Below are 14,462 nucleotides of genomic sequence, written 5' to 3' on the forward strand. Positions count from 1 at the left end.
TAAATATTACAGAGAAAGTCCAAATTTCAACCTTTAATATCATATTTTTCAATTTTTTTATCTCAGTATGTCATAATTTTAAATGTGTATCTCATTATTGTGATATAGTATGACATTTGTAAATTAGCATGTCATAATTTCGACTTTTTTACCTTGTAATTATGACTAATTCATAATTTTGACTTAGTATGTCAATTTAAAAAAAAAAAATCTCATAATTGTGATATAGCCTAGTATGTCTTTTATGAACAAGCATGTCATAATTTCGAAATTTTCGTCAAAATTTTTATGTCATAATAACTAAGTAGCCAAAACATGATTTTACTTATGTGGCAGAAATGGGCTTTCCTAGCTTTGCAAAAGCATTATGAAAGAAATAACGTTAGTTACGTCAAATAATAATAAAAATGTTCTGTCATTTACTCACCCTCATGAGAATGATGAGGGGATGGTCAACTGTCAAGCTCCATAAAGTTCATAAAGGTACCATAAAAGAAGCCGATATGGTTCCTGTGCATTATTTCAAGTCTTCCGAATAATTTTGAATGATTCATGTGATAAACAGAACGTTATTAATGTCGTATTCACTCAAAATCATCGAATTGGGCGCGCGCGCGCGAGTTTTTGTTTGTTTGTTTACAACGCCGTGCCACACCATACACAGTACATAGAAGAAAATATACTGCACAAAACAACAGACACAACAGATGCTGCATATAATAGACATAGCTCATAGATATTAATTAGTATATATTTGTTCATGTTAAATCGTGCGTCATTGTGTCCCCTCGGCGTGTTTCTGACTCTACCAGCAGAGGGCGCTGTGGTGAGTTCAGCGCTCTTTCCCCTCGGCGTGTTTGTCTTTGCAAGGATTCTTTTCCTGTTGATTCCGGACATTGTGCTGCGGCTCTCAAACACACTGAACTCCCCGACACTCGTCTCCTTTAATTTCATCATATCATTATTTCATCTGTTCATCAGCTCTGAAGATCACTGAATAATGGCTTTCCAGTATCCAAACGCCTATAGAGACGAATCAGTGGTGAGTGACTGAATAATAGAGAGAAAGAGTAACTCACATGAATGAATAGATGGAAGGATGAATGAATGAGAACAATTGGATAAAAGAAGGAACGAATGGATCGATAAATAAATAACTGACAGATAAATAAATAATTGACAAATATATAAACGATTGACTGAAAGAATAAATCAAGGCACGAGAGACTGTATAAATTAATGGAATGAAGTTTGATGTTAATAATTTCTTTAATGAATAATAGATGGATGAAGGTAAGATTAGATATAGTTCTACTATATTAGATAATATATATGTATTTATATATAAAGAATGGATAAAATGCATACAGGAATGATGATGGGTGGGTGAATAAATGAATGAATTTATACTGGAATAAATAAATACAAGAAAGAATGGCTGGGATTATAATTCACCCATGAAAGACTGAGCGAATTAATGAAAATAGAAGGGTGAATGAGTAAATTAACTTATGAGAGACTGATAAAACATAAAGAAAGAAAGAATGAGTGGAGGTCCTAGTCATTTACTTGAGAAATTACCTTGTGTCATTCTGACATTATTTTTCCTTAGAAAATGTGTCTGTACATATATACTGTTATAAGTTCATAATCACTAAGACATGTTTATGTTCTTGAGAGAAATTGATAATTGACAAGCATTATTAATTTTGCCAAACAGAAACAGGTTTCCACCTGTAGTGATGTGGTCATGTTGCCATGGTGACCTCACTGCTCATGTGACGCGTGTGTGTGTGTGTGTTATCAGGTGGACGACTATCATGGCTGTAAAGTTCCTGACCCGTACAGCTGGCTGGAGGATCCCGACAGTGAGAAAACACAGGTGATCTCACACACAACACCTCTCCACTCTCCTCGTGAACATCTGACCCAGTGTATCTGAGACACGACTCTTTCCGTCTCTGCCAGGCCTTCGTGAACGCTCAGAATCAGCTGACCCTGCCGTTCCTGGAGCAGTGTGCGGTCAGAGACGTCTTTAAGGATCGCATGACTGAACTCTATGACTACCCCAAATACAGCTGTCCCTTCAAACGCGGGAACAGGTGAGGCCGAGGACAACCAGCGGAAAGAGTCTTTGCAGTAATAATGCGCAAACAATGGAAATCAATGCATTCCAACAGAATAAACCTTAAAATACACATTGTTTTGAAAGTGTCAGATGTTCCTTAAACCCAGCTCTCGCAGAGCTCTTATTTTGTATTTTCAAGCATGCAGACTACTGGTTAAAAGTTTGGAATAATTAAGAATTTTTTATGCTCTTGAAAGACGTCTCTTCTGCTCACCAAGGCTGCAATATAAATAACTGTTTGCTTTTTTTAGTATATTTTAAAATGTAATTTATTCCTGTGATCAAAGCTGAATTTTCAGCATCATTACTCCAGTCTTCAGTGTCACATGATCCTTCAGAAATCACTCTAATATGATGATTTGCTGATGCAATTATTAATAATAGTACTTATTATTATCAGTGTGGATTTTCTTTTTTCTTTTTTGCTGCTTAATATTTTTGTGGAAACTGTGATTTTCAGGATTTTTTAATGAATAAAAAAAAATTCTAATGAACAGCATTTATTTGAAATAGAAATGAATGATTTCTGAAGGATCATGTGACACTGAAGACTGGAGTAATGATGCTGAAAATTCAGCTCTGATCACTGGAATAAATTACATTTTAATTGTATTGTTGATTTTTTTTTATTGTATTTTTGATCAAATAAAACATTAACAAATCTTACCGACCCCAAACTTGTTTTTGGAAGCACTAAGGAACATCTTCCCCCTCTCCTGTAGGTATTTTCACTTTTACAACACGGGTCTGCAGAACCAGAGTGTTATGTACATGCAGGAGAACCTTGAGGCAGAACCCAGCGTGTTCCTGGACCCAAACACCTTCTCCGAGGACGGGACGGTTGCTTTACGAGGTGCTGGATGAATCTGTGTTAGTTGCATGAAGCGTGTGAGGTGTGTTTCTGCAGTGTGTGGGTGTCAGCTAAAGCCTGCAGCTCATTGGCAGGTTATGCGTTCTCTGAGGATGGCGAGTACCTGGCGTACGGGACTAGCGCCAGCGGCTCGGACTGGGTCGAGATCCGGTTCCTCCGTGTGGACGGCGCCGTGCTTCTGGAGGATCAGCTGGAGAGGGTCAAGTTCACCTGCATGTCCTGGACTCACGATGGAAAGGGACTCTTCTACAACTCTTACCCCGAGCAGGACGGCAAGAGTGACGGTAAACACACACAAACACGCGTGATACACAAATTCACACATGCAGGTGTGAGATACATGTTATTTAAGTAATATTATATACTATATATAAATATTTTGCATTAGCATTCATTTTTTTTTATATGTTTTAGTATTTTTTTTTTTTTTTTTTTTTTTTAATATTTCTATTTAACTTACATTTATTTTAATTAGGGCTGCCGATTTAACCCGTTCATTTAATAAATTAGTTATGGAAAAAAATAACGTTGAAAATTATTAACGCATTTAACGCATCTGCCCCAGACCTACCTGGGACATCTTACATTTCATAAAGTTGATGGTGACGTTCATGAAGCAGGGAAACAAATGCAGTTAGAATGACCCTAAAATTCAAGATATTGGGCAAAAATGCCCCTGTATGAGTTTTTGTCTCATATTTATATCATATGATATAGTTAAGCAATATCACATGAGTAATGAGTGTAATATCACACGAGTGCTGTTTTTGTCCCGAATAGCACAAGTTCAAATGTGATACTGAATTTATACAACAGTTCAATCAATAAGAAGTTTATATTCTGCTATATTTTAGACACAATATTGTCTGTTTTTGTTACCTATAAAAACATATAAAGCCGACTGTGCTTCTCCGAGCAACACAGCAGTGTTTCTGAATGAGTTTGCGTTTTGAACGAATCGGGGAACCAATGGTTCAATGGCTTATTCATAAAGAGAGCCATTGAATGAATCGAATGAATGAATGACTCAATGACTTACTCATATTTACATATTAATAAAAAACCCATTAAGGCAAGGCAGGCAAGGCAAGTTTATTTATATAGCACATTTCATACACAATGGTAATTCAAAGTGCTTTACATACTATTAAAAATAATCAGAAGAAATAAGAATATACAAAACAGTTTAAAATAAAGAAACAAGAAAGAACTAAAAATAATTAAAACAGTTTAGAATAAAGAACAGTTTAAAATAAAGAAACGAGAAAGAACTAAAAATAATTAAAACAGTTTAGAATAAAGACTAAAATAAGACACAGTATAAACTAAAGGTATAGTTCACCCAAAAAGGAAAATTGTCATCATTTACTCGCCATCATGGCAGTTGAAGCCTAAAAAGTTTGTGTAATAAATTCTATGTAGATAAAATATAATATTTCTTTCTAAAGCTACTTTTTGTAATGTTTTATGTGATACTTTTCTCATTTAACACAATAATGACTTTAAATGATCTTTTTGGGGGTAATTTCTCAGCCAAATTTTATGTGCGATTAATTAGATTAATTGTATCGCTTGACAGCCCTAATTTTTATTTCAATTACCAAAAACAATTTTTAGTAGTTTAGTTATAGTGAACAATAAAACCACTGGTAGGAGATCTTAATCAAACTCTCTCTGTCTGTCTCTCAGGCACCGAGACGTCCACTAACCTGCACCAGAAGTTGTACTATCACGTGTTGGGAACCCCTCAGTCTCAGGACGTCCTGTGTGCCGAATTTCCCGATCAGCCGAAATGGATGGGCGGTGCTGAGGTAACAAACGGTACTTCATTTCTGTAACACACAGACGGTACTTCATTTCTGATCATGTTTGAGGTATATTATGTGTGTGTTTTCAGGTGTCTGATGATGGCCGTTACGTGCTGTTGTCCATCAGAGAGGGCTGTGACCCCGTCAATAGACTGTGGTACTGTGACCTGAACGACGTCCCGCAGGGAATCACTGGTACAGACGCACAGAAACATTATTATTCAGACAAAAATGCTTCTTTTCTGCTGCCAGTGTGTCATTTCTCTCTTATTGATGGTAGGTTTGTTGCCATGGGTGAAGCTGATCGATAACTTTGATGCGGAGTATGAATACGTCACAAATGAAGGAACCGTTTTCACGTTTAAAACCAACCTGGACGCTCCTCAGTATCGACTCATCAACATCGACTTCGCCCAACCGTCCGCCAGCCAATGGAAAGAGCTCATTCCCCAACATGACAAAGACGTCATCGGTGAGCTGAGATGCTGTTTTTAGAGATTTAAGATTTGCTTTCTTAATGAATGCCACAGGACTTACTGTGCCTAATTAATCTGCATGTATTATAACAAAAAAAATCATAATATATTAATTCAAATGTATTTACTTTCTCCCACTTTTAACAGTTCAATCAAATAAAATAAATGGATAAAAATGTCCCATCCTACAGAAATTTGTCACATTATAGAGTTTATGTGTGTATATAAATTGTCATTATTTATATATATATATATTTAATTAGTGCTGTCAATAGATTAAACAAATTAACCAATTAATTGCATATTTTGTCTGTGATTAATCACGATTAATCACATTTAACATTAAAGTTTTTCATATTTTTTATATTGTATTAATTTCACAGTTAATCTCCAAATTAATGTGGAAACAACATAAAAACAGTATATTTTAATATTCAGTTTCTTTATTAATTTAAATATATCATTATAATATTTTGAATAATGTAGTATTATTTTATGTATATATAAAATGTATAAAATCTATTTGTATTTTATATGTATATTATATTTATTAATTTTGAATATTATTTTGTCAGTGTTTTGTTATGATGATGATCTCTCTTTGTCTCTCTCTTTCAGTGTTTGCTACCTGCACGTACTCCAGTTTCCTGTTTGTGTGTTTCCTCCATGACGTGAAGAACGTGTTGAAGATGTTCCGTCTGTCCTCGGGTGAGGAGATCCGCACGTTTCCGCTGGACGTCGGCTCGATCGTGGGCTTCACTGGGAGGAAGAAAGACTCTGAGATCTTTTACAGCTTCACCTCGTTTTTGTCTCCAGGTCCGTCAAGAATCAGGAGCCTCTGACTTTAATAACTCTTTAATAACAGTCAGGTTATGTGGTAACAGGTGTGTCTGGAATGACATGTGCTGTGCTTTCCTGCAGCGATCATCTATCACTGTGATCTGACTAAAGAGCCGCTGAAGCCACACGTCTTCAGAGAGGTCACAGTGAAGGGCATCAATCCTGCTGACTACCAGACCACTCAGGTACAGCAACACACCTGCACATCTATCTATCTATCTATCTATCTATCTATCTATCTATCTATCTATCTATCTATCTATCTATCTATCTATCTATCTATCTATCTATCTATCTATCTATCTATCTATCTATCTATCTATCTGTCTGTCTGTCTGTCTGTCTGTCTGTCACTCTCTCTGTCTGTCTATCTATCTATCTATCTGTCTCTCTGTCTATCTATCTATCTGTCTGTCTGTCTCTCTGTGTCTGTCTCTCTGTCTGTCTGTGGTATAATCACCTTCACTTTGTTTGTGTTTCTTACAGGTGTTTTATCCCAGTAAAGACGGCACCCAAATCCCAATGTTTATTGTCCATAAGAAAGGAATCGAGCTGGATGGTTCCCATCCCGCCTTCTTATACGGATACGGAGGTTTCAATATTTCCATCACACCCAGCTACAGGTACAATCCACACCAAAACACAAAAACACACAGCCAATCTCACACTCCACACATGCATCTCCCTCCTGTTCCTGTAAACGCCTGTCCCGTTCCCGTTTGCTTTTCAGCGTTTCTCGGCTGATATTTGTCAGGCATCTGGGAGGAGTTTTAGCAGTGGCCAACATCAGAGGAGGAGGAGAATATGGAGAGACGTGGCATAAAGGCATGTGACTGTAATTCCGGACTCAATCAGGAATTGATCTGTGCATATGTTCTTGAATAGCATACTAGATAGAAAATTGCATATTATGCATTATATATCCTGCTTACAATAAAAAATATATATAGTACACTACCATTGAAAAGTTTGGGGTCAATAAGATTTTTTTTATTTTGAAAGAAATGTTTACTTTTTTTCGGCGAGAATGCATTAAATTCATCAAACGTGGCTTTCTATTAGTAAATGAATCCTGAAAAATATGTTTGCACAAAAATATTAACTGTTTTCAACATTGATGATAATCAGAAATGTTTATTGAGCAGCAAATCATCATATTAGAATGATTTCTGAAGGATCATGTGACACTGAAGACTGGAGTAATGATGCTGGAATACAGGAATAAATTACATTGTAGAATACATTCAAATAGTTATTTAAAACTGCAAGCATATTTCACACTATTGCTGTTTTACTGTAATTTTGATCAAATAAATGCAGCCTTGTGAGCTGAAGAGAATAATCGACCCCAAACTTCTGAACGCTAGTGTACATACTGCAGAAACCGTATGTGTAGTGTGCATTTGGAACATAACTCAGTCTGTTGATCTTTCACATTAATAGTGTCTTACTTTTCTCTGTTCCTGTGCAGCGGGGATGTTGGCAAATAAGCAGAACTGTTTCACTGACTTCCAGTGTGCAGCCGAGTATCTAATAAAGGAGGGTTACACTTCCTCCAGCAAAATCACCATCAACGGAGGCTCCAACGGGGGGCTGCTCGTGGGTACGACACACACACACACGCACACACACACACGTTTGTATTCTCCTGGTACTGATTCCTGTCTCCTGTCTCCTGCAGCGGCGTGTGTGAATCAGAGGCCCGATCTGTTCAGCTGTGCTGTGGCTCAGGTCGGCGTCATGGACATGTTAAAGTTTCATAAGTTCACCATCGGGCACGCTTGGACCTCTGATTTCGGCTGCTCTGAACTCAAAGAGCAGTTTGATTGGTTAATCAAGTGAGTTCACTTTCACTCAGTCCAGTGATGCACAGATATATATAATATTATATTAAATATATATATTATATTATATTATATTAATATACTTTTATAAATTATTTTATTACAATATACCGCGTTGGTGTTGTTAACTAAATCTAAAAAAAACAAAACAATTAAAATGGCTCAAATAAAATATAAATAGATGAAAAACGAAAATGATTAATGTTTCCTTGGTAACGAACTGAAATAATGAAAAAAGTACTAAAATGACTAAAACTCAAAAAAAACAAAACAAAGCTAAAATAGTAGAGATGCATGAAATCAGTTTTATTCTTAAATTACAACAATTTTACTATGTCTATTAAAACTGACAAGTACGAACACAGCGAACAGGTATACAACAGCGTCTTTTCAACCACAAAGTATCATCATTTCTGTGTTACAGTAATGAAAATGATCACAGAAGTTTATAGTTGGAATATAGGCACTGGTGTCTACGGAAGCGATCAAAATAGAGTAAATCACCTTTTGAAAGCAACTAATTATTGTATCAATTACACCAGTAGGTGGAGACAAGTGACTTAAAAATGTATTTTTCATTGAATCATTCATTCAATAAATTCGTTCAAAAACGCTGATTCGTCCAGTAATGAAACAATTGAAGTCTTTATGAGTGCGTCATTCAATCATTCATTCAACCCCATTAAAAACAAAAAATCTAATGAATGAAATATTTTAAATTTTATTTGTTATTTTGTTTAGTTGTCGATATAGTATTGTGGGAGAATCGTGATTCTCAATTTATCCAGAATCGAGCATCTCTACTAAATAGAAATATATATATATATATATATATATATATATATATATATATATATAGAAACTAATAATACAAGCACATAAAATTGCTATAACCTCAAGTAAAATGCTAAAATGAAAAATGTAATTAAAAATAGTAATAAATGCTGTAATATAATATAAATAAAATTACTAAAACTTAAATAATACTATTGATTTGCTCATCCAGTTCGGTTATAACCCACAATTTGTTTTAGATGTAATTTGTGTAATGTCAGCACACCGACTGAATATGTTGCATTCATACTATTAGATTATTATTTTCAATATAGTGAATTATTATTTTTATTATTTTTTTATTATTAGATTTTACCAGCCTTTTATTTAGTCGTGCATGCATTATATTGTGTATCACTGACATGACTGCAAAAACACTCTCTGTTATGAATTTAAAGAGCTGTAAACGTTCTGATCCTGCAGGTATTCTCCCCTCCACAACATCCGTGTTCCAGAAGGGGACGGGGTTCAGTATCCCGCTGTCCTGTTGTTGACGGGCGACCACGATGACCGCGTGGTGCCGCTACACTCATTAAAATACATCGCCACCCTGCAGAATGAGATCGGTCACTGTCCCGGCCAGTCAAACCCTCTCTTTATCTACGTGGACACTAAGTCAGGCCACGGAGCAGGAAAACCCACCAGTAAAGTCATTCAGGAGGTGGCGGACATGTACGCCTTCATCGCTCGCTGCCTGAACCTCAGCTGGCTCGAATGAAACGTTACGAGGCTCTAAACCTCCTCTAAGCTCTAGTCCTGCAGGTTTTTTCTTCTTACAGTTTGATCTCATCCTCGCCTGTTTGCGCTCCTGTTCACTGAAATATTCACTTTTCTTGCCCACTCCTCCACGGTTTCACTATTCGATGTGTTACTTTCTAGTAGAAACGCTAAAATCATTTCAAACGACTTCAATGCTATAACCTGAGCTACATTCATGACTGATTTCATATCGATTTACTACGTCACGGCTGTGTACGGGATACACTGGGCTCTCGTTCTTAGGAAATATTATAATTACTGAGGTCACGGGGTGAAGTGTCATAACCTCTCAAGCACTTTACTGAAACTGTATTTATTGATGACGGAAAGGCATGATGAGTTTATGGATCACACAATTGTACTGCAACCCATCAAGAAGTCATTTTGCGAGTGAATCTCATGAAAACATGTTCAGATCACATTTTACCCCCAACACTAAAAGAAACTAATGTAAATTACACATAAAGAAAATGAAGTTTTTTAGGATTTTTATTCTGTTACACTATTTTTAATGACAGTTAAGCACATTTCGATGGTCGAGTGTTATGAATTTATTTTTCATTACTGTAATCTGTCTGTACATACACTTTCCCATTCACATTTTTTGGTTATTCAAATCAGCATTAATGTGTTTATTAATTTATTTTTATTGGAGTTGAAATATAACCTGAGCATGTTTCATAACATGAGATTCCTTTACAGTGTTTGTGAGTGTGTGAATGAGCTATAGAAAGAAATCCGTTTCTACCTCCACATTTATGCAGATTGTTTTAACTTTAAAGGGAAAAGCAAACAACATAATACAATAAAACACATTTGAACATGAACTGTGTGTGTGTTCAGTAAGATCAGAAGGGATCAGTTTTAACTCAGTTTACTATTCGATTATTTCACTGGGCCAGACAGAATTAGCATTTTAAATGCATTTTTTAAGACTAGAGAAATTATTAATCTTGTCTATGTGGATTCTAATATATACACTCCAAATCACATAGTTTTACTCACAGTATCAGTGTGAATTGAATTTCTGCAGTGTCTCGCTGTCTTCCTCTGCTGGCTGGTGGCAGGATTACATTCCCACGTCCCATTAAAAAATAAACTAGATCAGATTGGGGATTGCTTTGTTGGGGCTGGGTAGGGTTGTTTATGGTGGATGGGGTGGTATAAAATGTAAAAATGCAGTTTGCAAAAAATAAAATGCTATGATAAAAAAAAAAAAACTAAAAAAAAACTAAAGCAATTTCAGCATTATCTCATATCACTATATGGCTATTTTAGGGTTATTATAATGATGTGTAAAGATTTTGTTACTGACTTTTCGAGCTTGTCTATTACACACACACACATGTCTGGTTCACTATCTTCATGGGGACTCTCCATAGACTTAATGGTTTTTATACTGTACAAACTGTATCTTCTATCTCCTTACACTAACCCTACCCCTAAACCTACCCATCACAGGAAACTTTCTGCATTTTTACATTTCCAAAAAAAACTCATTTTGTATGATTTATAAGCTTGTGTACCCATGGGGACCTCAATTCAGGTCCCCACTGTGACACGAGTCCCCATGAGTCTGTGTGCATTCAAGTCCCCACCGGGATAGAAAAACAGGTACACACACACACACACACACACACACACACATATATATATATATATATATATATATATATATATATATATATATGATATACTGTGACTTGGCGCTGTGCATTATGGTCAAACATCTCCACTTTGGTCTCGTCTGTCCAATGCACATTGTTCCAGAAGTCTTGTGGTTTGTTCAGACGCAACTTTGCAAACCTAAGCCGTGCTGCCATGTTCTTTTTAGAGAGAAGAGGCTTTCTCCTGGCAACCCTTCCAAACATGCCATACTTGTTCAGTCTTTTTCTAATTGTACTGGATTGTGGATTTTGTCGATTCACCGCGTTGACCTACAGAAAGTTGCTTGCTCTGAAAGTGACTTCCGTGTGAGCTGTAATTCATACGTGACCTAAACGGTGAACATGATTTCATCTTCATCTGGACGCGGACGAGGAGGGAGCAGGGACATAAGCAGAGGGAGAGGAGAACGAGGAGAGGTAGAAGGACACGAAGAACCCAGATGGACACGGAGCAAAGCCAGACTCAGGCAGTAATCAACATCTCTGGCAAGGTCTTGTCAGAGGAGAGCATCCGAGTCCTGTCTAAAGGATTATCCTTCGCACCAACCCACCCAGGAAAGGAATTTGACACGAAAATCGATCTTTTTCGATTCTACAGAAATCTACATCTAAAAACTTGGTACAAGCAGCAGACCCCAACATCTACAAGCTCCACAGATACAGGTCAGACAGACTCCTTTCCCCGTTTTAAGCCAAAATCTACTTTTTGCCCTTTGGTACAAAATGCTTCTTTACATACATTTGCTAAAAAAGTAAATTTTGATATTGAGAATTTGTTTAAGAATAAAAGGGCATCCAAACAAAGTAACCTTTCTCACAAAGAAAAAAGTGCTTTGGAAACACTATCCAAAGATGAAGATTTAGTTATTAAAAAAGCAGACAAAGGGGGTGCAATTGTGGTTTGGAGTAAGGACTTGTATGTAAAAGAGGCTTCCCGTCAGTTAAATAACACAGAGTTCTACCAACTACTGACCCATAATCCTACGGAGTCTCTTAAAGAGGAATTGGGAAGGATGTTACATCAAGCTAAAGCCAGTGGTTGGATCTCAGACCCTGAACTTAGATTTTTGTTTAATGAGAATCCTAGAATGGCATCTTTTTACATGTTACCCAAGATACATAAATGTCTTGAGAACCCCCCAGGTAGACCTGTGATTTCAGGGAACGAAAGTCTTACAGAAGCAGTGTCTAAGTATATTGACTATTTCATTAAACCTTTTCTACCTTCACTCCCTGCATATGTCCAGGACACTACTGATGTTTTAAACAAGAACAAAGAGCTACAAGATATAGGCTCTGAAACCTTCCTTGTAACTATGGATGTGGAAGCATTATATACAAATATCGACCATCAACAGGGCCTTGCAGCACTGAGACATTTCTTGAGTGGCCGTCCTGAACATGAAATGCCACCCACTGATTTTTTGCTGTCACTAACAGAATGGACTTTGACTAATAACATTTTTGTCTTCCAGGATAAGATCTTTAAACAGACAAAAGGTTGTGCTATGGGGGCATGTTACAGCCCTTCCTATGCAGGTTTGTACCTGGGCAAATGGGAGGAGGATTTTGTTTTGAACCAAGAAAATAATGTGTTTCACAAGTTTATTATCTGGTGGGGGCGCTATATTGATGATATATGTCTTTTTTGGTCTGGCTCGGAAACAGAGTTGATTGAATTTCATGGTTATCTGAATAGCATTAATCCAAACATCAAGTTGTCTTTAGAATATAGCAAAGTGTGTATTAATTTTCTTGATTTGACAATTTCAAAAGATAACCAAGGAACCTTGCAGACATCAGTGTATAGAAAACCGACAGACAGAAACACAATTTTACATGCCAAGAGTTTCCATCCAAATTGGCTTAAAGAGAATGTCCCATATGGACAGTTTCAGAGAGTGAAGAGGATCTGTGACCAAGATCATGTTTTTGAAAGTAAATCACTAGAGATGATGTCACGATTTAAGGAAAGGGGATATAGAAGCTCTACTCTCCAAAAAGCTTACACCAGAGCCAAACATGTAGATAGGGCATCATTACTACAAAGGAATACACTGAAACTAACAAAAGAGAGGTCTGTTTTTGTCACTACATACAGTACAGAGGCTGAACAGATAAGGCAAATCATACAAAAAAACTGGGGAATTATTGAAAGTGATGAGGTATTAAGTCAGGTCTTTCCTGAACCACCTCTCATTAGTTTTAGAAGATGTCCCACCCTACAAGATAGACTGGTTCACAGTTATCTTAAACCAGAAGTAAAACAAACATGGTTAGGCCCTAGGCCCATAGGTTCTTACAAATGCCATCACTGCAACCATTGTGCTAATGTAAGACAAACCAAAATTTTTCATGATGTTGGTTCTCAAAAGGAATTCACTATTAACCATTTTATAAACTGCCAAACTACCTTTGTCATTTATAGATTGGAATGTCCTATGTGTGAAGTCTTTTATGTAGGAAGAACCAAGCGGTGTTTATTGGACAGACTGGCTGAACACAAATACGCAATTCGCACAGGTAACACCAACTATCCCATGGCAAGACACTATATGGAACATCACAATAGTGACCAATCCACCTTACAGGTCTGTGGGATTGACCACATCCCTTTGTCCTTAAGAAAAGGCAATAGGCAAAGGCAGCTGAATCAACGGGAAGCTTTCTGGATATATCGCCTGCAGGCTACTAAATATCCAGGCTTGAATGAGGAACTTGACCTTAGTGTATATCTTTGATGTTCTGTTGTCCTGGTGGTTTGAAATTTGTATACTATGCTTGTATTTTAACTTGTATTGGTCACCGTGTTGGGTACTGGTATGTTCCTTTCATGAAGTCAGTTTTTGTGTGTACTTAATTGATTTGGTAAGAAGTGGAAATGATGACATCTGCTGTCTCTTGTGTGTACTAACAATTAGCCTTAGCACCGCAGTTGACAGATGGAGACTTCTGATTGGTGGACTGTTAGTTCATAAGAAACTTTGTTTGTTTGAGATCTGTTTAACTCCCAGAAGAAGGCATGTAGCCGAAACGCGTTGGAGTTTTTTAGAAGGTTAATGTGACCAAGCCATAATAATAAAGGCTTTTTAACTTTTGCAATTGAGAGTGCCTTGGAGTTCCTTTTTCCTTTTTGATTTGTGGCATTTAGTTTCCCATCCAAAGAGCACCTCGATTTTAACCAAACTTTGGAGTCCAGGAAGCGCTCCTCTACCATACCTTTTTTCAATGATTT

At 36.7% G+C, this 14,462-nt stretch overlaps 1 protein-coding gene across 1 annotated transcript; it reads left to right on the forward strand.

Annotated features, from left to right (window-relative positions):
• Positions 1 to 878: 878 nt before the first annotated feature.
• On the forward strand, positions 879 to 10,767 carry prep (prolyl endopeptidase). The gene is made up of 15 exons (XM_081378186.1): positions 879 to 1,042; positions 1,808 to 1,882; positions 1,969 to 2,102; positions 2,851 to 2,981; positions 3,074 to 3,283; positions 4,689 to 4,810; positions 4,897 to 5,002; positions 5,088 to 5,279; positions 5,902 to 6,099; positions 6,205 to 6,308; positions 6,610 to 6,746; positions 6,854 to 6,948; positions 7,595 to 7,726; positions 7,805 to 7,961; positions 9,225 to 10,767. The coding sequence occupies exons 1-15, from the start codon at positions 1,001 to 1,003 to the stop codon at positions 9,517 to 9,519; spliced, it is 2,130 nt and encodes a 709-aa protein (XP_081234312.1). The 5' UTR covers positions 879 to 1,000; the 3' UTR covers positions 9,520 to 10,767.
• Positions 10,768 to 14,462: the final 3,695 nt, after the last annotated feature.

Source organism: Scardinius erythrophthalmus, assembly GCF_964197995.2.
Source record: "Scardinius erythrophthalmus genome assembly, chromosome: 11".
In the NCBI taxonomy this organism is placed as follows: Eukaryota; Metazoa; Chordata; class Actinopteri; order Cypriniformes; family Leuciscidae; genus Scardinius; species Scardinius erythrophthalmus.